The sequence below is a fragment of the Rhipicephalus sanguineus genome, chromosome 8 (assembly GCF_013339695.2).
Source record: "Rhipicephalus sanguineus isolate Rsan-2018 chromosome 8, BIME_Rsan_1.4, whole genome shotgun sequence".
NCBI lineage: Eukaryota > Metazoa > Arthropoda > Arachnida > Ixodida > Ixodidae > Rhipicephalus > Rhipicephalus sanguineus.
In genome coordinates this window covers 9,369,509-9,392,829 of record NC_051183.1, presented here as the reverse complement: position 1 = coordinate 9,392,829, position 23,321 = coordinate 9,369,509, and the positions used below count along the sequence as shown (strand labels likewise).

Here is a 23,321-nt window from a genome sequence, read left to right as displayed (position 1 = left end):
TCATCTCCATTCGATTCATATTCGATTCGAAAATTCTCAAAAAGATAAAGCACACAAGATAAACAAACAGCGGCAGGAAAGCTGTAGAGAAAGAGATTCTTTATTTGGGAAAATTAGGTGAATAGTGGGGGTAAGTGACGCAGTAACTGTCTCTCAGGCGAGGACACCACAACCGCGACACCTGGGGGGAAAGGGGAGAAAAGTATAGGAGAAGTTAGAGTTAGAGTGGAGGAGGAGGCCTGGGGGAGTTAAATTGTAGAAAACCGTTGCTGCCACGCGGCGACACAAATCAGTGGAGAGGGCGAGAAGCAAAATTCCCGTCCTCCCCCTCCCTCAGGGCGTGGCTTAAGGGGAAGGCGTGCCTTCTTGCTCCTTTGTAACTGAACACGTGACTCGGATAGTGTCCAATGAAGACGCCGCTAGGAGAGAGCGGCTCCCGAGAGAAATTACGTTTTATTGTCCCATTCCTCCTTACCGCTCGAACGGAGGATCACGGGAAGCACCACCACGTGACCGCTCGATAGTGTTTAAGCAGCGCGCAGAATCGAGCTCATTCTGAAGTCGCCTGCCATCCAGGTCGCACTCGAACTAGTAAGTCCGTTTATGCCTCACTTGCTGTCGGGTTCTTTGTTGAACGCTACTGTAACCGTGTCTACTGTTCTTTCCAGGTCATGAAGTGTGCTCTAGTCATGTTCCCCGCGATCTTGTTGGCCTGCGCTCTGGGTAAGTGAATAAGCGATATGCTTATTCGCATATACGCTTCGCAGATATTCTTTCTCATTAGAGTGTTAGCGGAATGCAGCAAACGCAAGAATTTAGTGTTGCGTATTTAGGCTTAACGGATTCCGTAGGTAGGGCAAGATGGCGGCGCATGTAGAAGCGAGAGCCGTCCGCTTCCCATCTTCGTCTGCCGCCACTATTGGGCTCATACATTCGCCACCAATGCTCATATTTGACTTGGATAGCTCCGTTTTCGAGGCACGCTCTCGAATGGCAGCACAAAAGCATTAACGAGAATGCCCGTGTTTGTTGTAGCCGTGTCGATACTGCAGCACTGCCCGTATCTGGTTTTTCGTTCATTTGCCCGTTCCAACCGGAACGGCCACAAGTCGGCCGAGAGAAATTAACAGCACTCGTGCTGTTATATTTTTGCAATGTGGCACCAACTTGCCCAGACAAAGTCTCTGCTCGGCCGAGATGTGCGAATACAGTCGTATAGATTTTGCTTGTCAGTACTGAGTGGTACACTCATCCGCTTCGCGTTGTCACATCATCTCTCGAAAAGTCTTTCTTGTGCACCCCGCTTAGATCATAGGTTGCTGCAACTAATTCGAATGACCGCCTCTGCAGGAGCGATGGCCGCCAATGTACCGCCGATGCAGATACCACAGCTGCCGCCACTCAATCTACCGCAAATGCCACCCATGCCCATGGTCCCCGTGTTGCCTCACAAGCAACACGTGAAGCCCGATCCACAGCAAGTGGCCACGAGCGCCCTGGGCGGCGGTCTCGTGCCCGACTGGGCTAGGCCTACGGCGCTCTTGCAGACCATCGTGGACCGCATCCGGGGCACCAGCCGTCCGTGCACGGGCGCCAGCGGCATCGATGGGGGCACCTGCTTGACGAAGTACAACTGCGCCAGCAACGGCGGGGTCATGATCTCGTCCAGCGACTGCCTCCCTGCCACCGTCTGTTGCAAAGGTGGGGCCGTTTTTGCAATATTCCATTCCACCGTGCGAATGGACTAGCAATACAACCTAGCCAGTATCCTTTTCACCATGGGAACGGGCTATATGGTTTCCCATTAGAAATTAATCTGCAGTGCATGTAAAGAGTCAGACTGACCGAAGTCTGTTGTCGTTCCATGCGAATGGTGCACGCCTCGGTACAGGGAGCGGTAGTCTACTTGCACCTCAAATGCTCGAAAACACGTGTCCCGAGCTGAAACGTCACGTATAACTTCATTGGTTGAGCGGCACGTCAGTGTCGACCCCTAGCATTGATGCTGGCAAAATAGTGAGAGGCATGGCGTTTCGTGGCCCCAGGTACACGGGCCAACCACTTATAGCGCTACTTATGCAAAGGCAGATAGAATATTGCATTTCATGCTGTCAACCCCGTGTTTCCTTGCAGTCCCCGATGAAGTGAGCAGCGCAGTGTCGTGTGGCGGCTCTATCGCGAACAACAACACGGCGTTCCGGAACCCTGACTTCCCGGCAGACTTCAGGCGCGGCGGCTTGTGCAGCGCCGAGGTAATCTTCGGCCGCGAGGTGTGCCAGCTTCGGCTCGACTTCGTGCACTTCTCACTGGCGCCACCCCGTGCCGAGGGAGCGCGGGCTGGTCTCTGCGACGATGACGTATTCACCGTGGCCACTGGCCTGGGTAGCACCACGTACCCACCCCTCTGCGGACAGAACGCCGGACAGCACAGTAAGCCATGCTGAATGTCTTAAATTTCGTTAATCGATTCTCATAGTCTCTCTTCTCACCATTAGAGCTCTATCTGAACCCTTATGGTGCAGTGTACTCTAGATAGCTTGCACGTTACATCATGGACACAGCTTCTTCACGTGCTGGTACTCCAACATGGCGGCTTTGATGACTTTCATAATCACGTAGCGGTCAACATTCTTCAGGGGGATGACTGTGCATGCTTGACGGTGCATGTCTGCATGCGATGTACTGATAGAATCAATGTGACATCACAAGCTTTGCGCCCAACCATGTGTTGTTCCAACATGGCGCTTTCAGTAACGTAATTGCGTGCATGAAGATAACATGCTCTGTTCACTACGCAGTGTACGTCGACGTGTCCGAGGCCACCCGCGCTGTTTTGAGCGTCAGCATCGGCAGCGAGCTGCCGCAGGGTCGCAAGTGGCACATCCGGGTCTCCACTATTCACTGTCTCTCTCCGGAGAAGGGTAGGTTGCAGGCTCGAGTTGGTGTCTAAGCACGATGCGCATTACAAATGCCGTCCCGATGATTAATCTTTGCTTTTTGCAGCACCTGACTCGTGCCTGCAATACTTTACGGCGCCCATGGGAGAGTTCAGTAGCTTCAACTTTCAACCCAGCGCCCCCAAGCAGCAGCTGATCGCCGGTCACAAGTACAGCGTTTGCTTCAAGAGACAGCTGGGTTTCTGCCAGATCACCGTAAGACTTTCTTCTTACTGTAGCGTTCAAACGAAATGTATATTGAGGATGTGAAATAATGAAATTTTAAACTTCCCGCACCAAGATGAGAAATTTATTTCTACTAGTGCCAGAGGCCTGAGCTGGTTTCGGGTAGCTTTACTTAGTCTGCAAATAAAGAACCTATGTGTGGCGAAGTTACCAGCATTGTAATAATCGCGCAAGTTCTCCTCTTTGACCTTGCCGTGTCTACCGTCTATTGTGGTGCAGTACACTCCAGGTGAGATCTTCCAAATGGGCGCCGGCACTGAACCACTGACCGGAGCGAGGGACTGCGAGGACTCGTACCTGTTCGTGCCCAGCGGTTCCAACAGGGCCTTCCTGGAAGACGTCACCTCGGACCGATTCTGCGGAAGTGGATTCCCAGGAGGATCCGTGAGCTGTGAGTATACACGTCACCACACTGTTAGCAGCTCGTGTATACGTACACTGTAAGCCAAGAAAGATTATCTTTGCGCTAGTAACAACTTGAGGGCTAGCCAACAAGGACAACAAAGGTACGAAGACTAGCGCTTGTCCCGTGGTCTTCGTTCCGTTGTTGTTCTTGTTAAGATCGCGCTGTTTCATCCTCAGCTCTAAAGATGTGCTTCTTTATTTTATTTGAGTCCTGACTTGCATTGGGCGTGTCTTTTTTGAAAGATACACGTTCACTCCTTTGGTGAAAATCATTATACTCATTAAAATCATTAACGCGTTAACTCACTTTGGCGAGTCGCGCCTCGACTTGCCAAACTCCATATTACCAAACTCCATAACTCCATATTATCCTTTTACAGCCGACGTGCTGCCGTTCTCTGTGTCCGTGGTCACTTCTAAGCCTCGCGGCACGACCAGCGGCGTGGGCGCCGGCTTCGCCACTCGCTCCTTCGACGGTGGTGTGGCTCTCAGCCACGACGGTCGCCTTGGCGTGCACCAGAAGCCCATCGTATCTCACCCTTCGCTGGCCATGTACCAGCAGCTGCAGCACCAGATGGAGGCTCACAAGCCCAGCTCTGGCACCCAAATTGGTTTCGTCAAGGACCACTTCTCAGTCATCAAACATGTACCGCACGGCATGCAGGTGAGCGCATATCCCATTTTTTACGGGTTAACGCTGATAGCGACACGTGATAACTCAGAACCAGTGACATACACGCTTTGCTTAATTAAGCACTGCCAGTTCGATAATCCAACTCAGTGGTTTCATTATTTATTGGCTTTGCATAGCACACTGCCGCGACTGAAAATTCTTGCCGTGTTCTGCAAGGAAAGTACGCTTAGTTGTGGCAGCAATACACTCATTAACTTGATGCTTATCTTTTTGGCAACTGCAAAGCTACAAGATCTAGCTTTGCCACTGCCGTAGCGTGAATTACTGCCCTAAAGTTGTCATCGTTCGTACCTACTGCTTACAGCACTTCCAGAACAAGCCCTTCCTCCATCCGCACACGTCTCTCATCACGGTTGTGCAACGTCCCGACCTGGCTTCCGGGCCCGGAGTGCAGGACCCGCCGCAGCAGGCGGAAGCGTTCGAAGCATCCAACCCTCACGTGGGCGGCTTCCGTCTTCGTTACATGATGAACCACTGCAACTGAACCACCTCCACGGCCTCAACTTGCCCGGGACCTTGTAAATAGAAACTCTGCTGTGCCGCCATTTCACGGCTTTATTTTTGTAAATAAACCTGTACTGTAAATAAACATTCTGTAAATACACTTGAGCCAGCTGGTGATGTGAAACTAAATGTAGCGACCTGCCGTCAGCTACAACTTGCATGTATTTACAGCACGGAATACAACCTTACAGGCCTGGTCTACTTTATATAAACCTTTATGGTTTTATAAAGTACCCAGGCCTGTAGGATTTTATTCCGCCAATTCTGCAGAACCCTCGGTCGACTGAAACCCAAACGCAAAGTTGTACACACATACTGCATCATGAGTCTCCGAAAGTGACCTATTTTAGGTCACTATGGGCGCAAAGCTTGGAAGGCCCAGCACAGAGTATCTATTGGATATAAACCGCAGAAAGCGTTGAAGCACTGGTGTCGAAAAACTAGACAAAATTGTATCAGAATTAAGAAAACATTGGTGTTCTTCGGATACAACAACCACGGCTTCATAAAAAGGCATGTCATTACGAGCTTTTAGAAAAATGAGAAGTAAAAGACACAACTCAAAGTAAAGAAATAAAAACTGCAGAAGTGCGAATAGAAACTATTATATTTGGCGACAACTTCTCTTGACAGTGGAGTGAAGGCTACGGAGGCGGTCTCCGCAAGTAGTACGGCAGTTTGCGGCTGATTTCGGTTTTGCTCGCTCGCATAGAAAATTATACAGTTCGATCGATATACTGTGGTCATATAACCAGTATATTTTTTCTTGGAGAACTAATCGGCGCGTAGGGCCGGCGTCGTTGCATGCGGCATTTTGTCGAACTTTGTCAGAGCGACTTTCACGAGCGCGCAAAACACACGCGGCAGTACGCGATCCCGAAACTACCACTGGCGAAAACGGAACCTTTGATCCACGCGCGCCGTTCCCCATGGCAACACCACAGATGTTCTTTTTTCCATGAATCAAACAGAAACGAACAAACAGCGTTTTATTACGTCTTTTGATGCACGGGAGGTTCTTTTTTTTATTGCTGCTAGTTTGATTACTCGTGATTTATTGTAGGCAAACTCTCATACGTCATTGGGATCACTTCGAAAATGTCCCACTCGTGGAGCTCATCATGTGATACATTTAGCTTAATTTCTCGGTAAGTAGGGCACTGCTGTTGATAATATTGCCGTTTTAGAAGTTGTCATACATTGAGCTTTCACTCTGGCATAAATTGTTATTTGCCTTTAGTGTCCCTTTAACACTCAAGGAAACGGAAATTGTTCTTTCTGCGATGTCTCAAAGTCGTGTCAGTACACCTTCTCCATTCTGGTTTTTAAAGCTTGCCTTTGTTGTCGCCCCTATCCCTCCGAAATCGCAACTCTACACAACGTGGATTTCTTATTAGTTCCTTATGAAAGCATGGCGTTGCATTCGCTTCTTGTTTTTGCAGTTGGAAAACGCGTAGCTATAGCGTAGCCTTCGAGATTTTCGCTTTTAGTCACTCACAAAGCTGCCACTAGGGTAAACATTTCGACAGTATTGTAACACTACATATTCAAACGTTCCTCGATCTCATGGCCTCATGGCGTCATCCCTGTCATTTGCAGCAGTTGGCTGCGGCTGGCTTCACGTCGTCAACAAGCCTGTAGCGGTGTAGCCAGTATTTTTTTGTTTACAACGGTCGCGCACGTGGGTTCACGAGTTCGCGGTCGTGTGTAGTAAGTATGTCCGACGACGAAAACGATGCGGCGTGGGACAGCGCCGAGGAATTGGAAACCGAGCGGGCGGACAGCGCGTGCCTGTTCTGTGGCGAAGTGCGCGCCTCGCCAGAGCTCGTGTACGAGCACTGCGCACACGACCACGCGTTCTCCATCAAGGATGCGGTTCGAGGCTTGCAGCTGGACTGCTTTGGATATATCAAGATGGTCAACTACGCCCGCAAACACGTGTGTAAAACTTCCGTCCCGAACCCGATGTGTGGATCACGGGCTGGCACCGATTATCACTACTGTTGGAGCTTGTGCTTTTGAAACATCGCTCAGCTGTTATCGTGGCATCGCAGTGCTATGTTCTGTCAATCTGAAAACAAGTGAAACAGAGATGAGCAAGAATGCATTCGAGAAAAAGGGAGCGCAGCGCGCATTAACCGTGACATTCATTTGAGAGAGAAATTATCCGCAGATGGAATGTAGCAGATAAGTGATCAGCGTCACCGAAAATGCATTACTTGTCAAATCGCATGAATCTCGTCTGATCTGTTGCGCTTATTTCTAGCGCCAACTAACGCCTCCGGCACCAACCGATTCGCTAAGCGCATGCGCCTTTAGTATAGTGTGGTGGGGCCGTCTCCATCCAGTCAAAATTAGTTTTTTTTTTTTGTGTGGGGGGTTTTACGTGCCAAAACCACGATATGATAGTGTGGCACGCCGCTGTAGAAAACTCCAGAATAATTTCGAAGTCGGCGCCAATGCTTACACCAATCCAAGTCACTCTCTCAACTACGGTCGTCTATAGATTTAAATTTGGCGGAGAATCTGCCTGAGGTTTCACACAGATACCTTAGTGTACAGCGCTCACAGATGCAAATGGGACAATTAAGGGCCGTGTAATACACACACTTTTGTTTCCACCGTCTTCAGTTCGTGTCATGTCTACGTTATTTTGAGTCGGAGCATTTGCATCAAGGCCATCATTACCTTTAGCAGCTAGATTCATAGCGACATGACGTAGTTATCTCGAGCAAGCGCGCATACAAGTTGTTGCACCAAAAGTTACGATGTTGCATCCGTGGGCTCTGTACATAAAGCTCCAAGCCATGCATGCGTTCTGCTGCAAAGCAGTTTGTGTTCTCTTGTATCCCCACTGGTTAGTGTACGCCAAGTTTTGCTTGACCAGAAACATATCATTTTCAGAAAATTAGGTGCACCAGGCTGCAGATTATGTTTTTATTTTAATGCATTAGTGCTGATCATTTACAGAAAACAAGCCCGGAAGTCTTACAGACAGCCGACCCTCGATGCCTCCCTTGGGAAGATGACCAGTACCTTGTGCCAGTTGTGCAAGATGACTTGCTTTTAACCTATGGTGAGTAAATTTCACCAAGTGATTGATTTGAGTAAAACTATGGAATGCTAATTCAGTGAAGTTCACAGTTTTCTGTGTTGACTGTCGTTAGAATTTTTGTGCATCAAACACATAAAATTAATCACTGATTGTCAAAGACATCACAAGTCTGAATCAGAAGTAGCGGCCCATGCGGTAAAGCAAAAAAATGAAGAGACCACAGGATGTTCTGTGGCCTTGTCTCAGATTACTTTCACGCTCATTTTCTTCATCATGCTCAAAGTGTTGCAGGGCTTCTTAAAAGACATTGAACTAGCCGATTACCAGGTATTAAGTTTTGCTGAGGTTGTTTCAGTGGTGTGTACAATTCATACAAAACCTCTTCAGCCAAAGTGAAATAGTGTTTGCAGTCGGGGTTTATGTGAACATTGATACCATGTTGTATTATGACTCTCAGAAAAGTGCACGTGTTATGATTTGTGAGCTACTAAGCAGTTTCTACACTTACATTGCAAATTTGCTGGTGCAGATGTAGAAGAACTTGTCAGTGCCGGTCCAAAGCCTGAAGACGAGCGTGAGCAACTGCGCAACCGACTGTTGCAGGCTGAGCAAGCCATTGAGCGCATGAGGTACGTGGGCTTGTGATCAGTTTGTGACAGAGGGCTCAAGAATGGAAGAGACTTCTACAGAGCTACCAAGCAAACAATGCATACGTTATTGTTAAAGGGACACTAAAGAGACAAATGTATTTTTTCCGTATTAGTAAGTAACAATTTCGCTATACCAAAAGCACCACTGTTAATGCTAGAAGATGCTTGGTAAAGGAGAAAACATGCAAGAAACTACAGGTGGTGATGCCACATTGAAGTTCGTGCACCAGCTCGCTGTAATGCCATAGATATTGATGGTATCTACAAGGGCCTGCTTAATCGTTTATCAGTAAAAATTTTGAACATTGTGTTCTAAGGGATTCAAAGTCGTAACATAGCAAGTTTAAGAAAATTTCATCGTACCATTTTCACCCAGCTACGACCACCATTCCAGTGTCACTAACCTTAAACAAGAACTTGATCTGCAGCCATTGGATGCCTGTCGCTTCGTTTCACTTTTACGTCTACTTCATAAATACGATCGTATTCTACCATCTAATCACTTACCAGTTCACACCCCCACGCTTACATCATGACTTTAACATAACAGCCCGTGCATTAAAGGCATTTTGGGAAGGACTGAAGTTTTTAATGCATCTGCATTACCATGCGCTATTGCACTTTGCAATGATCTTCTCGAAGCCGTCGTCACAATCACTGACCGTAGCCATTTTCGTGAACAACTAAACAGACGTTTTAATATTGCATAATGATTTCGCTTCTTTTTTTAACAAAATGCATTGCTGGGCTATTAATTTCATAACCTTAAATACTGGATAGTGCGAATTCGACACAGGACAAAGAAAGAACACATATGCACAGTGGTCCTGTGAATCCTTATGTTTTAGCGCTTGTCCTGTGCATCTGTGTTCATTCTTTGTCCTGTGCCGAATTCGCGCTATCCAGTGTTTCAGTTTATAATTTCACTTCTTGTGTTGCTTACTGCTATTGGTCTGTTTATAGTAGTTATTTTTTTTACATTTCCTGTGTTTTGTTTTTGTTGTTTATTTATTGCTCCGTACCCCCTCACTCTGTGCTTGCTCGGCATTCCTGTGTTGTATTGTAAATAAAAAAATAAATAAATAAGACTTTCGCCTTAAAGGGGCCCTGCAACACCTTTCTTTGTTATATTGGAATAATCCCATTATTGACGTATGACTCTTCACGAGCCATATGCCGCAAAAATTTTTCGAATCCGTCAAGTCTAAGTGGTGTTACCAAATTATAGAGATCACGTTCCGCAGCTTTCTCTCTCAACTCAACGCAGCGAGCGCGCGGAAAGCTGCGCGCGGCGTGAGGGGAGGGAGGGAGGGCGGAGGTGCGAGGAGGCGACGTCAGCGCCGGCGGCATTTTTTTCATTTTTTTCTCTCTGGCGTCTTGGCGCAACCACGTGGTCTGTGCCGCCACTTCCGGTCGGCTTGCGTCGTTCTCGTCGAGCGGAGCCGATATCGCGCGTGCTTGAAAACTGCGCGTCGGTTTGGTAATGTTGGGTGTGCACCTCGAACGCCGTAGTGTTTTCATCGCTCTGCCAACCATGGAAGCAAACCTGCGCGCTCGTTTGGAACGAATGACAGCCGAGATCGGTTTCGGCCCATACTCCGATACACCGCCTCGTAAGACGGCACTGGCAGACGACCCCGAAGCGCCGCCATTACCGGACGCCAGCATTGTTATCGGAGACACGCTGCGCCCGTGCCTCGGTCGGTCGTGAGAACGTGCCGACGATGCAGTTCTCAGCTGACGAGGCAACACTGGACGGCTGCCACTCTCAACGGCAACCGGCGATGGTCAAAAGCACAGAAATATTCACGTTTTCGGCACTGCGCATGGCGAAGAAAGCGGAACCACGCAACTACGAGCAGACGAGCTGTCGGTGAGACCGGAAGTGCTAATATTAATGTTTGTTCGGTGTTTTTAACGCGATAACATAATATAAACGTACATATTATCTACTTATTGAACTCAAAATTAACAACGAAAGTAATAATGAGGGTGTTATCGTGATTGTAACATCAGCCAATGGTGGAACTGCCGACAATCGCGTCATATTTTGCGGACTAATACATCATTTGTCGAGAGAAGAGGGAGCGATTTTCAGCTGATTTTGAGAATTTATTGTAAATTCCAGGCCGTGCGCATCGCTATAATATTTGGCTGGCGTGTTCTCGGGAGCCTCGACTACCGATCGGCAGCGCTTTTTGAGCATGCTCGAAAAGTGTTGCAGGGCCCCTTTAATAACTGCTCATTTTACATTCACCCTGATTTACAGGGAAGTGGCACAAAGCTGGCTGCAATCGAACGAGCAAGCCGAGCCCGTAGAACACGACGAGCCTTATTTCGAGTCGTACGGCCACCATGGCATCCACCTCGAGATGTTGTCCGACAGGCCAAGGATGGATTCCTACCGCAAGGCCATTGAGCTGAATGCTGACGACTGCATCCGAAATCGCACCGTGCTCGATGTTGGGTGTGGCACTGGAATCCTCTCCATGCTGTGTGCCCGGGCAGGTGCTCGAAGTGTAGTTGGAATCGACCAGTCCGGTGTCGTCTACAATGCCATGGACATTGTCAGGTGAGGCTACACCATAGTGGAGTAACATCGCAAACACAGGTGCGCAAGAAAAAACTCCACCCGCTTCCACGAAGTGATATCTGAGGGAGCAGCGGTCGTTCCTTGGCTGTTCATCTGTGTTTTGCTGTGATTCTCAGTGTGTTGTTGTTGTATGTGTGCTTTTCTGCGATTCATGGTGTTGTTTCTGCTTAACTGTGGTTCTTGCATGTTTTGCTGTGGTTTTGCATTTCCTTCTCTCAAACCCCGGGGTTGGCGGTTTCCTTCCGCTGCTGCTTGGCTTGCACTTCCTGCTGCCGAAGCTCAGGGTTTGCTGCTCGTCATTGGCACTGCTGCTTGAGCGTTGAGGAGTCTGTTGCCCTCCCATGGCGTGCTTTCCGATTGGTCCGCTCTTCCCCTTCCCTCTACTCATCTCCAGCGTGCTCGTCATGTGACCTTTGTGACCCTCCTCTCCTGGTCACATGACCTGGCTCTGCTCCTGCGTGGCACCAGACGGCAAAGGGTCGACCTAGAACAGCTCTGCTGTTAAAAGAACATCAGCTCATGTCGTTCATTTCACACATTAACTTCAGCGTGACGCCACAGGTTTCAAGTTGCTCTTTCATATTTTGGCGAAATGGACTCAATAATTGTTTCTGAAACTTGTCACGGTAAGTCTCTGGTACTCCTCGGAGGACAATGTCCAGCTGTCAGCACGCTTCACACGAATGCTGCACAGCATTACCTGGACTGGTTTGACTGATGCCAGCCCCAAAGTGCTGGGTGCTGTTGCCGAGATAATACCTCGGTATGCTTGAATAGCACGTCGGCATGTATTGGTAACATCTCGGCAACAGAACCCAAAGCTACGCAGCGATGGCATCAGTCAAACTGTTTCAGGCTACGCTACGAAGTGTTCATGTTAAGCGTGCTGACGACTGTACTTAATTTTTACCGATTAATAACTCCTTAGGCTCTTGTAGATGCCGTCAAAATTTATGATGTCATATCGAGTTGGTGCGGGATCTTCAAGGCGGCATTACCACCTGCATTTTCCTTGTGCTGTTTTCTCGCTTACCAAGCATCTTCTCACTGCAAGAGTTGTGCTTTCAGTATTTCGAAAGGGTCATTTACAGTCAAACCTTGATACGACAAATGAAGCAAAACAGAAAGGCGAGCTAGTTGGTACCAATTCATACATACTGACATAACAAATGCTGATGTAGTGAATTATCGGTTATAGTAAAGTACGTGATGAATTGTGTTGGCATTCGTACATGGTTACGAATATCTGTTTATAATGAATTTTTGGTTATAACGAAGCCATTTTCATGTCAAATGTGATTTCATTATAATGAGGGTGGACTGTACTAATATGAGAAAGACTGTTTTTCTCTTTCAGTCTCCGTTTAAAGGGGTAATGACACGAAAATATTCACTTTTTTTTGCATCAAATGGAAGGCCAAGCTCTCAAGAGCCTAGAAAATGCACCGGCAAGTGTGAGTGCTACCTGAAAAAGTAATTACAGTATGTTTCTAAAGGCTAGCTTCAGTTCCTGTTGTACCCTGACATCACAACAGGGTATGAGCTTCTCGTCACGTGCCTGCGCAAGATGCCATGACATTTCCACCGCTGCTCCGCTCTATGGCTTTGTTGGTGACACACAAGTGGCCATTTTGAATGTTATGGTATCCGACGTCATCGCAGCCAGCCATACTGGTGTGTGAAGTCACCAGAATTGACACCGTAGCCTGACGTCGTGATAGTGTCGATGTCAGTAGGTGTGCCTTGAAAAAATTGGATTTAATGTGAAAACAAAATATCTTATCAGCATTTACAGAGCTTCACACTTGCTCAGAGCCATCTCTGTATACAGAAGATTTGTATGGCAGAGTAACCTCACCTTCGAAAATTGGTGTCCGTGTCAGTACCCCTAAAAAGAATGGTCCCACTGGTATTGGTGAAACCGATAATTCGACAAGCTACGCGTGGTATACTGCAGAGAGAACGGTCTGTCGGAGCGAGTGAACCTGGTGCATGGCCGCGTGGAAGAACTGGAGCTCCCCGAGCGCGTGGATGTGCTGGTGTCTGAGTGGATGGGCTACTTCCTTCTCTTCGAAGGCATGCTTGAAAGTGTGCTTCAGGCCAGGGACCGGCTACTACGGCCAGGAGGACTGATGCTGCCCAGCCACTGCCAGCTCTTCCTGGTAGCCCTCAGCGATAATGGTGGGTGCAGCATTATGCAAATGAAAGAATAATTGACAACCACCCGTTCGTAGCACGAAGCCACAAGGAAATTTCTCAGAAAGGAAAGCCTCTTGTTGAAGAAAAATTTGTCCTGGTCTGGGGATCGAACCTGGGGATTCTTCGGGGGTTTCATCGCGCATGCTCATGGTGTGCACTGGCATAACTGCGTTCCCCTGTACCAACGCTCCCTGTGTAGCTTCCAGTGAACTCACTGGGATGAGCAAAGAGACAAAGTGCTTAAAGTGTGCAACAAATCCCTGAAACTCCGCTTGTTCTTGAAGAATTCTAGAAATTTTTGTGACTATCAATTCATGAAGCAGTAAACTCAGATATACTAAGGTTATTCGATGATTACTTGGAGAAAGGACTTCAGGGCCTTTTTAAGGCCTTTTCGTGGTTTATGTATCGCACTTATAATTTTTACTGATCTTTGGGTATGCTTTTAATGTTTGGACTGTATAGATTTGGTGTATGAGCAAATGTGAGGCTCATTTTTGTTCTAATGTCATTGAAGATGTGTTGTGCCTGGTTACTCATTTTGCCACTCTTTTGTCCTGTGTCAACCGCACTACATCAGTGGCATTTAATGTGATGGACCTACGAAACGTGCTTCCAAGAGTAGTCAACTAGTCAGGTAATTGGGACTCCTTGCATGCACCCCATTCGTTCCCTTCTTCATAGGCCAGTAAACAGCCTCCGGCTTTTTCTTCTTACACCTCCGAGACAAGCTTGCCAATTTGTGCAGAAGGCCGCGGCGATCACATTTTGCATATACCCCAGCACTGTGCAGATGCTCCATTTCAAAAATCAATTCCCAGCATGCCTGTCCAATCCTCTTCCCACGAAGTGATATAATGTTGCCCATGGGCAGCTTCACGTAGCACCAACTTCATCAATTGGTCATCTGTAGGCTTGTTCGAATAGTAAATTTTTGATCCGAAGCGAATTCGAATAATATATATCACATATTACAAAGAAAAATGAGCATATTTGTCATGACCCAACTAACCAGCGCAATATTTTTGAAGTTGAAACAAGAAATATGCATATGTTATTCTTTTTGGTTCAAAGGGAAGTGGAAGCAACTTTGAGTAGTAGCAGGATTTGACTTTTGGTAGAGTGCAAGTGATAACCTGTAAAATATGTTACGTTTTCAAATTTACTATACTCAGAGCATATAAGCCGGTATAACGAGCTTTTATCTAAAAAATGATGAATCGATGCGAGGGTAATACAGTAAAACCTCATTAATTCGAACTCGGTTATTTCGAAATCCCGCATAATTAGAAGGATTTCTGCAGCCCCGTATTTCACAATGTAAATTTGAGTGGATAATTTGAAGCTGCGGTCAGTACCAGCCCGGTTAATTCGAAAACTTTGGATGCCATGTGCCAATTCCCGATCCTGATATAGCCGCAAATTCGCAGAAACGATGGCCCTTAGGAGCCACAAGGCAATGCAGTGTAGCGATACTAATTGGTGACAAATAAAGAATCCCAGCCTCGCTGCTGCCAGCGCAAAAAAAAAAAGCAAAAAAAAAGGTGGTCTCGTGGTCAGCTGAAATGTGCGCCTGCGGAAAAGAAGACGTGCTTCACTGCAACACAGCGGTGACACGCGGGCAGCATGATGCATGCTTCTCTCAACGCCAGCGCGTCATGATTTACCCATTCTTTCTGGGAAAATAGACAAATTAATAAAGGGCAGTCTGACGGAATTCGCGATGTATGCGAACCTCCGATTGGCGGTTGTTCCGACAATTTTCGCACTTGCACTGCTGACGGTGTACTTGCCTGCAACACCTACTTCGAAAACTTCAATGATCATCCTTTCCACTCAGAACAGATCGCGAATTCCGTCACACTGGTCATTATTAAATTCTTTATTTTACCAGAAGGAATGGGCGAATGGTCACATCATGATGCGCTGACGCTGCGAGGAGCAGGTGACATGCTGCCTGCGTGTCACCACTGTGTTGCAGCAAAGCACGTTTTTTTTTCCGCAGGCGTGCATTTCAGTTGACCACGAGACCGTTTTTTTTTTCCCTTTTTTTTTTCTTGCGCTGGCAGCAGCGAGGCCCACCGTTTCCTCGGTTTAGCGGCAAAATTGGGGCCAGGTATTGCTGGAAAACATAACCCTTGTAGCCGCAAACTAGCAGGCACAGCAAACGACCACCTCTGATTACTTGCAGTAATTCAAAGTTCCTTGCAACCCGCTTTTTGTATGTTTGGTTAATTCGAAAATCTGCTTAATCAGATTTTTTACAGTCCCAGTGACTTTGAATTAACGAGGTTTTGCTCTATGTTCATTTAACCTTGAAGTTAGGCTTCGCGGAAGTGTGGATTTCTCCTGGAAAGGTGCATTCACGGTATAGCACACCTCCACTACAGGGAAACCACCTCTACAGGGGGTTACATGCGGTTTTATATATGTCTATTCGTTCATTTCGAATACTTCGAAATTTCCTAGAATTTAAATTCGTTGCGAAGCGAATTCGAATACTGTAATATTCGTTCGAATATTCAAAGTGCTCGAATATTCGCACAAGCCTAGTCATCTGCCCTATGACAGGGTGCCTCGGCCCTGCCTGCAGTGATGCGGTTTTGGCCATGCAGTCGTCACACGTGTCTCATATTTGGTTACCTCGTCAGTGCTTCGCACCCCTCGCACCGTGCTTCATCACCATGCCGCTCTGACACAAGCAACACATGGCAGAAGCCATGCTTGGTCATCGGCTGCGCGCCGATAACGCAATCACTGACGTCGTCTTACATTGCTGAAGTAGGCGTAGTCACGACAACGGGCTATACCTACCCCTCTTCACAGCGGAGAAGGGTGGGGAGGCTGAGCGAGAAACAGAAGCCAGCTGAAGCGGGTTGTCCCAAACCCTGTAACCTCCTTATTCAAGTCACAAAAATCTTGCAGCAGCAAATTGACATCGTACAAGCACACAATTATCTCTTCATCACAAATTTTGGACTGCAGTGTTGTTTTCTGGCTCTTTCAGACATCAATCGTCGGATGGTGAGCTTCTGGGACAATGTTGAAGGCTTCAAGATGAGCTGCATGCGGAAGGAAGTGCTTGCCGAGGCTCATGTGATGGATGCACCGGCTTCGAGCGTCTGCTCCGAGCGACCAGCCCTTCTTTTGGTATGTGTGGGTGGGTGGCCGTAACTTTTCAATGTGCTAATTTCATGTCGTCATAGTCTGCCCAGCAATATTTCCACATCAATGAGTGCTTGTAATGCTTTTACCAGCCGCAATGTATTCATTTTATGCTCACTGTTTGCTTGACCTCCGCATGCATTGAGTGTCAAATAAACTCACATGTTGATTAAACTTATCCCATTAAGCATTCACATTGTACAACTCGAAGGTGAAAGCTATCCATTGTGGCTACGTTATTGTGCACGTCAACGTTGATGCTCAAAGTTTACTAATTAACTTTCACTAACTCTCACTAATCAACTTTCATTAGTTAACCTTATCTAATTTCACCTTCACAAATTAACATTCACTAACTAACATTCACTAATCAGTGTTTACTATTTAATAGGGGTGTGGGAATATTCGAAATTTCGAATATTTTTCGAATAGTGTTTGCTATTCGATTCGATTCGCACTCAAGTTTTACTATTCGAACTATTCGAACTTCCCAAAAACAAATACAGTCAACGTCCGATTGAAAGTGACCCCTACAGATTTTCAATATGCTTCACCTCATCACACCCCCGTATTGCGACAATGCTGCCTTTCAAGCTCCGTTACGGTCGAACTTGGCCAAGACGCAGTCAGCGTAAGATTCGAAGTGACCCCTACAGATTTTCAATATGCTTCACCTCATTACACCCCGGCATTGCGGCATAGCTGCCTTTCAAGCTCCGTTACGGTCGAACTTAGCCTAGACGCAGTCAACGTTCGATTTGAAGTGGTCCCTAGATTTTCAATATGCTTCACCTCATCACGCCCCCGTATTGCGGCAAAGCTGCCTTTCAAGCTCCGCTATGGTCGCAAACGCTGGTTCCAGCATGGAGATTAAAGATGTGGCAGAGGTGGGGGCTCAGTCAGTGCTGTTTTGGACCTGAAATTTGGGCTGGAAGTTCGAAAAATCGGACGCCGAAGCATTTTAGCATCTGAAATTTCAGATGTTCTTATATATCAACGTCTACAAGACAGATTTGGAACTCCGGACTTGAAAGGAGCACACCCTTGTCCGCCACATCAGTTGGGCTTTCATAGAAGTTGAAAGAGGAGGAGAGGCTGAGGAAATGGCATCTTTGCCTTTCACGTGTAAAGTGTTGTCGGCTACCACTGCCCAAAAGCGGGAAGGAGAGTCTTGTCCCCGCCCCCTACCTCTCTCCTCATCCTCCCCAATGTCGGCACCTGGATCTGCCCGTCTTGCAGATGCCAATTTTAGGATCACATGAATCTAGCTTGCTGCCCGTAGAAATTTATGGCCTTCAGCCAGTACTTTCAGTCAGGATCAGTTTAGTGAAGAATTGTATTAACCAGAGTTTGGGGAATAATTGCAGATTACTATATCTGTTCTTGGTTGTTGAGAGACAAAGTTCTAATAATGAAGCTTCAAATTTTCTGACACTGTCGTGTTCTTTAGTGCAGTTCTTGTGGTGAATATTAGAGCCCATTGAACAGCTCAATTTATTACAGTGTATGTAAGACCTTTTTTGGTGATGCAACAATTCTCGTTGAGCTTAATTTGTTCACCATTTAAGAAGAGCATTTAGCAAGCCACATTTTTCATGCCAATCCTGCTTACATCCTTTATATTTGTTCATGCAGAACCTTGACTTGAACACGTGCCGCATGGAGGAGAGTGACTTTGTGAGTGACTTCGAACTGGATCTCAAGCCCGGCACGCAGCAGGTCACAGCACTGGCTGGTTACTTTGACTGCACATTTGAACTACCAGTGCCTGTGAGTGGCAAAAGCGTTTCTTCTTTTCAAGCTGTCCAGTCTCTGACCTGTGCATCTGTGCTTTGTACATATTTTGTTTCATTTTCCTCACTGCTAGGCTGACTCAGGTAATCAAGAGTTATTTCAGTTTTGAGGAGGCTGGGCCTCGCTTTCCATGCTGTATTTCTGCACGTTGTAGGCTTTTGTGGTGCATTAGCCCATACAGTGCTTTTCCAGCACTCCTAGTTTTTTTTTCGTCTTATTTGTAATTCTTGCTTTCCCATGCTATTTGTATCCCTTCCACCTTGCAGATGCTTGCATAGCGTAATGATTAAGTTTCAGATTTCTGTGCCGGAGGTCCTATGTTCGATGCTTGTGCAAACATCCATTTACATCAAAGCTGTATTATTCTGTCCTGTGCATGTCGATGTCGTCGTCATCGTAGTAGTAGTAGTAGTAGGCATCACACAAATCACGTGACCATAGGGGGGAGTGAGTAAATAAATAAAATGAAATGATGACAATGATGATGACATTTTTGTACCAATATTCATCATTATTACAGTTTTTTTGTCTGGCAGTTTGCATGGTGTGCTACCCTTGACATTTTTTTCAATTGTAATTTTTATACTGCCATTTTTCACGTCTTATTTGTTCTTTTTTTTTCATTAAATTTTTTTTTCACATTATGAGGTGCTGCTATCTTGGATGGACGAATCAAGCATTCTTTTCTTGTGGATTTTGCTCATAATAACGCTTCTAATACTTGGGTGTTAAATTTATTGCTTCAGTAAAAATTTTAGTGAGTCGGCAGTGCGGTCATAAAAATGGTGCTCAAACTCATCACTTTTGTATGGCAGGTTGTCCTTAGCACAGCCATGGAGGCAGAGTCCACCCACTGGAAACAAACAGTATTCCTGCTGGAAGAACCACTCTTACTGGCCGAAGGTAGGTTTCTTGCAGTGGTTATACTTCTCCCATTGGGGGGGTATAGACAACACGATGGAATTGTGCATATGTATTTGTTATATGCACGTGATTATCAAGTGCTGGTAATGGCATGACATGACAAGAACTTTATTTGTCCTGAGGGAATGAGATCTAGGGGAGCCGAAGGCACCCCCCCTCTAGGTCAAGTCGATGGCTCTGCCCACGATGGGACTGGAAGACTAAGTTCAAAAAAAATTTTATAGCATACCTTGTTATATTTTTCTTCGTTACGTTGATGTTTGACTGTAGTTGCAGAATAATTAAGGGTTTGCCAGTGAGTGACCTGCAACATTGTTCATTAAAAAACGCCAAATAAAAAAATAATTTCACTTTTGTTAATGAATTTAAGTACTAATTACCAATCCACACTGCCAAAGGCACCATGCTTTCCACGAGAAGACACTTGGATGGTCGGAAAGCATGCAAAAAGAAAATGCATGTGTAACTGCTTCTTTGAAGCTGCAGCACCTGCTTGCAGTGACATCATAAATTTTGACAGAATCTCTTAGGTCTTTCACAATTCTTTACTGTTAAACATGAATTGCATTGTGTTCTAAGGGTTTTAACACGGCAAGATCGAGGAAATTTCAACGCTATTAACTTGGGTGTGTTTGACTTTAGTCGAGTGTATGCGATAGGAGGTTTAACTGAAGCAAAATCTTGGACTGCTCAAAAAGCCTCCTTTTAGAAAGCTGCTGCGTAGAATTTTATCTTTGAAATCTGAATGGGTGTGTCACACAAAGCTAGAAGATATATTGGTCTTCGATAGCAAGGTTAAGAAAAAAAAAGAAATGTCATAATTACTTTCCTCAGAAGCATTTCATGGTCAAGAACGCACACCTCCTTAACGTGACCTTCTGCATAAGATGGCACCCATAGCTACCCGTGGCACAGTGATAACACCTCTGAAGTGATGTTCCGAGTTTGACATCATATTTATGCTAACCACCAGGTGAACATTAGCTTTGGTGATGTTGGGTTGGCTAGGTTAGGTTAGGTTAGGTTAGGCTACTACACTCAAAACTGAATATACTAATGAAATTGATATAACAAGTTATCAAATGCAATGGAGTATTTATTTACTTCATTGTATTTGATAACTTGTTATATCAGTTTCAGGTTTTACTCCTGTTACAGTGCAGCAAATGTTCATTTACAGCACACTTACGATAAAGTGAAGCTTTTTCTATGTAATCTGTGGCTTCATTACGATGAGGTTAAGACGTAAAGGGAAATAGGCAGTCACCAGTCTCAGAGCTAAGCCAGGATAGCTTTAGTAGCATGCTTTGCTTGTAACAAATTTAGCTAAAATGGAGTTTTGTTGCACTTGGCACTTTTCTCTTGGTGAGCATGTGTGCTGAAGTTCATGTGCTGTTTTGTCGTAACTATTTAAAGGGACACTATTAGTAAATTACCCTCACAATTATAAAATTACCATGCTTGCCGCGAAAAAACTCGCAATATTTTATTTTTCTGCAAAAACGCGCAAAAAGAAAATGCGGGTGGTGACGCCACCTTGAAATTTCCACACCAAACGCCATGACGCTGTAGATTTTGACGTTGTCTACTATAGGTCTACTACATCTACTACATAATTCCTAATCAGTAAAAATGAATAATAATAATAATAATAATAATAATAATAATAATAATAATAATAATATTAATAATAATAATAATAATAATAATAATAATAATAATATCTCGGGTTTAACGTCCCAAAACCACCATATGATTATGAGAGACGCCGTAGTGGAGGGCTCCGGATATTTCGACCACCTGGAGTTCTATAACGTGCACCTAAATCTAAGTACACAGGCCTCAAACATTTTCGCCTCCATTGAAAATGCAGCCGCCGCAGCCGGGATTCGATCCCGCGACCTTCGGGTCAGTAGTCGAGCGCCGTAACCACAGACCACCGTGGCAGGGCCAGTAAAAATGAAGTACATTGTCCTCTGAGGGTGCCATAGATTTAACATAGCCAGTTTCACGAAATGCATTGAGTCAGTATCACAAAATACGAAAAATACACTTTGAAATATGTGACGTCATGCGTAGAGGTTTCAGTGTGAAATTTTAAGATGAAACTTTGACCTTGATTTTCTCCCTAAACCTATGATGGCGGAATTAATCACATAATTGTTCTCTGAGTACAGTTTTCAATATAAACTGATTCATTGTTTCACTTTCATGCCCCTTTATATGGTAGATCAGATTTATTTAGTTCAAAGTGTCAGAGAATGCATGCTTCTCGCACGTGCAGGCGAGAAAACAGTGCGAGGGCGACTGGAGTGCCGACGGCAAGGCCGCAGGGAACTTCTGGTCACAATAACGCTGGGGCCAATACAACAGCAGCAGTACACGCTGCATTGAAGAGACTTTTGCAGCTGTACTGGATGGCGCTGCGTTAACGAAGGGGGCCATGTTTGAGGTGGCTTCTGCTGTGTTGGTACAGGGCAGATTTTCATGTGAGCGCATTTTACGTTGCACACTTCTGCATAGAGCACTTCAGCATTGTTCAGCTGAGCAAAAAAAGTTCCATGGCACAGATGCTCTTCATCTAGAATCACTCATCAATCAAGCTGCTGGTAACACCTTCAGCAGAATGGATGGCAGTCTTCGTTCACCCCATCATCCACGTCAAGTTACTTCATCACATATGCAAGAGCACATAAAGAGTTTCAATGATGGCCTTTGTCCTTCAGTGTTTTACAAACAAGGTTCTGTATGGCCCCCGAAATGTCAATTTTGTCATCTGTTTGTCAGTGACAAGGTATGTGATTGATACTGTTACGAGGCATTGTGCATGGCACGCCGTTGGAGACAGCCCAGAGACGAAGAGACAAAGAAGAAGCTGGAATGCGGCGCGAGATGCTGGCAGCCATTCGGTGGCACAGCTACTCGTAAATATATTGTAATATACCCGCTTCTGTCTCTGGGTTGTCCCAAACTGCGTGCTCGTGCACAATGCCTCGTAACAATGTTGTGACAATGGCTCTACCTGGCTATGTGGTTTTCCACCAAACACTTGGCAACAACAAAGACGCTTGGTTCAAGTATATGGGCTGAATGCTGCTGTGTGGCTCAGGTGTCTTTATGGCTTCCTTCACTGGCAAGCATTGTCCCTCACACTGACCAGCTGTGCACACATGTTGACAGCATTATAACATAGTGACTTAGCACTCTGTATAAATGTATGGATGAGTTTACATAAATACTACAGCTGTGCGAATAGCAAAATTTTGGGTGCAAAGCGAATTCGAATAACAAAGATTCAGTGCAAATCGAATAGAATAATTTTCGAATAATTTTCGAATATTTCTCAAACATTTTTCGAATACTTCGAAGTGAAATTACAGAAAAAAGTTGCAGAGAATCCCCAAGTATGTTCTTATGAGATAGCAACATGAAAGTGTTTCTTTTTGCTAGACTGATGAAGTGCTGGCACGAGGTGGTGTTTCATAGTTGTCTTATCAAGAATGAGGCAATGTAGAGGCCGAATTGTATTTATGTACATGATTTGGTGCAACCAAAGTGTTGCCGACAACAATTTACACGTGATAGGCAAAGATGCCATTTCTTCAGCCTCTCCTCCTCTTCCAACTTCTGTGGAAGACCAACTGATGTGGCGGACAAGGGTGTGCTCCCTTCAAGTCAGGAGTTCCAAAGCTGGCTCGTAGACGTCGATATATAAGAACATCTGAAATTTCGGATGCTAAAAAGCTTCGGCGTCCGATTTTTCGAACTTCCTGCCCAAGTTTCAGGTCCAAAAGAGCACAAATTGAGCCCCACCTCTGCCACATCTTTCATCTCCGTGCTGGAACCAGCGTTTTCTTGAGTTAATCCATTTGCGACCGTAGCGGAGCTTGAAAGGCAGTTTTGCCGCAATACGGGGGTGTGATGAGGTGAAGCATATTGAAAATCTAGGGACCACTTCGAATCTGACGTTGACTGCGTTTTGGCTAAGTTCGACCGTAACGTAGCTTGAAAGGTAGCTTTGCCGCAGTACGAGAGTGTAATGAGGTGAAGCGTATTGAAAATCTAGGGACCACTTCGAATCTGACGTTGACTGCGTCTTGGCTATGTTAGACCGTAACGGAGCTTGAAAGGCAGCTTTGCCGCAATACGGGGGTGT

The 23,321-nt window shown here is 45.8% G+C and overlaps 2 protein-coding genes across 2 annotated transcripts; both read left to right on the top strand.

The window, feature by feature from the left end:
* The first annotated feature begins 615 nt into the window (after positions 1-615).
* Positions 616-4,765, top strand: LOC119401302 (uncharacterized). The gene is made up of 8 exons (XM_037667997.2): positions 616-723; positions 1,351-1,701; positions 2,134-2,430; positions 2,799-2,921; positions 3,004-3,152; positions 3,402-3,573; positions 3,968-4,251; positions 4,586-4,765. The coding sequence occupies exons 1-8, from the start codon at positions 672-674 to the stop codon at positions 4,763-4,765; spliced, it is 1,608 nt and encodes a 535-aa protein (XP_037523925.1). The 5' UTR covers positions 616-671.
* Positions 4,766-6,429: 1,664 nt separating this feature from the next.
* On the top strand, positions 6,430-21,928 carry LOC119401304 (protein arginine N-methyltransferase 3). The gene is made up of 9 exons (XM_037667998.2): positions 6,430-6,723; positions 7,756-7,861; positions 8,370-8,469; positions 10,760-11,062; positions 13,041-13,264; positions 16,290-16,432; positions 18,083-18,217; positions 19,057-19,144; positions 21,450-21,928. Exons 1-9 carry the CDS (start codon positions 6,502-6,504, stop codon positions 21,557-21,559), a joined length of 1,431 nt encoding a protein of 476 aa, XP_037523926.1. The 5' UTR covers positions 6,430-6,501; the 3' UTR covers positions 21,560-21,928.
* The last annotated feature ends 1,393 nt before the right edge of the window (positions 21,929-23,321 follow it).

Coding starts and splice junctions, on each gene's coding strand:
- LOC119401302 (XM_037667997.2), top strand. CDS start 672: ATGAAGTGTGCTCTAGTCATGTTCCCCGCGATCTTGTTGGCCTGCGCT. Junction 1,702..2,133: donor TGCCACCGTCTGTTGCAAAG/GTGGGGCCGTTT, acceptor GTTTCCTTGCAG/TCCCCGATGAAGTGAGCAGC. Junction 2,431..2,798: donor ACAGAACGCCGGACAGCACA/GTAAGCCATGCT, acceptor TTCACTACGCAG/TGTACGTCGACGTGTCCGAG.
- LOC119401304 (XM_037667998.2), top strand. CDS start 6,502: ATGTCCGACGACGAAAACGATGCGGCGTGGGACAGCGCCGAGGAATTG. Junction 7,862..8,369: donor TGACTTGCTTTTAACCTATG/GTGAGTAAATTT, acceptor TTGCTGGTGCAG/ATGTAGAAGAACTTGTCAGT. Junction 13,265..16,289: donor GGTAGCCCTCAGCGATAATG/GTGGGTGCAGCA, acceptor TGGCTCTTTCAG/ACATCAATCGTCGGATGGTG.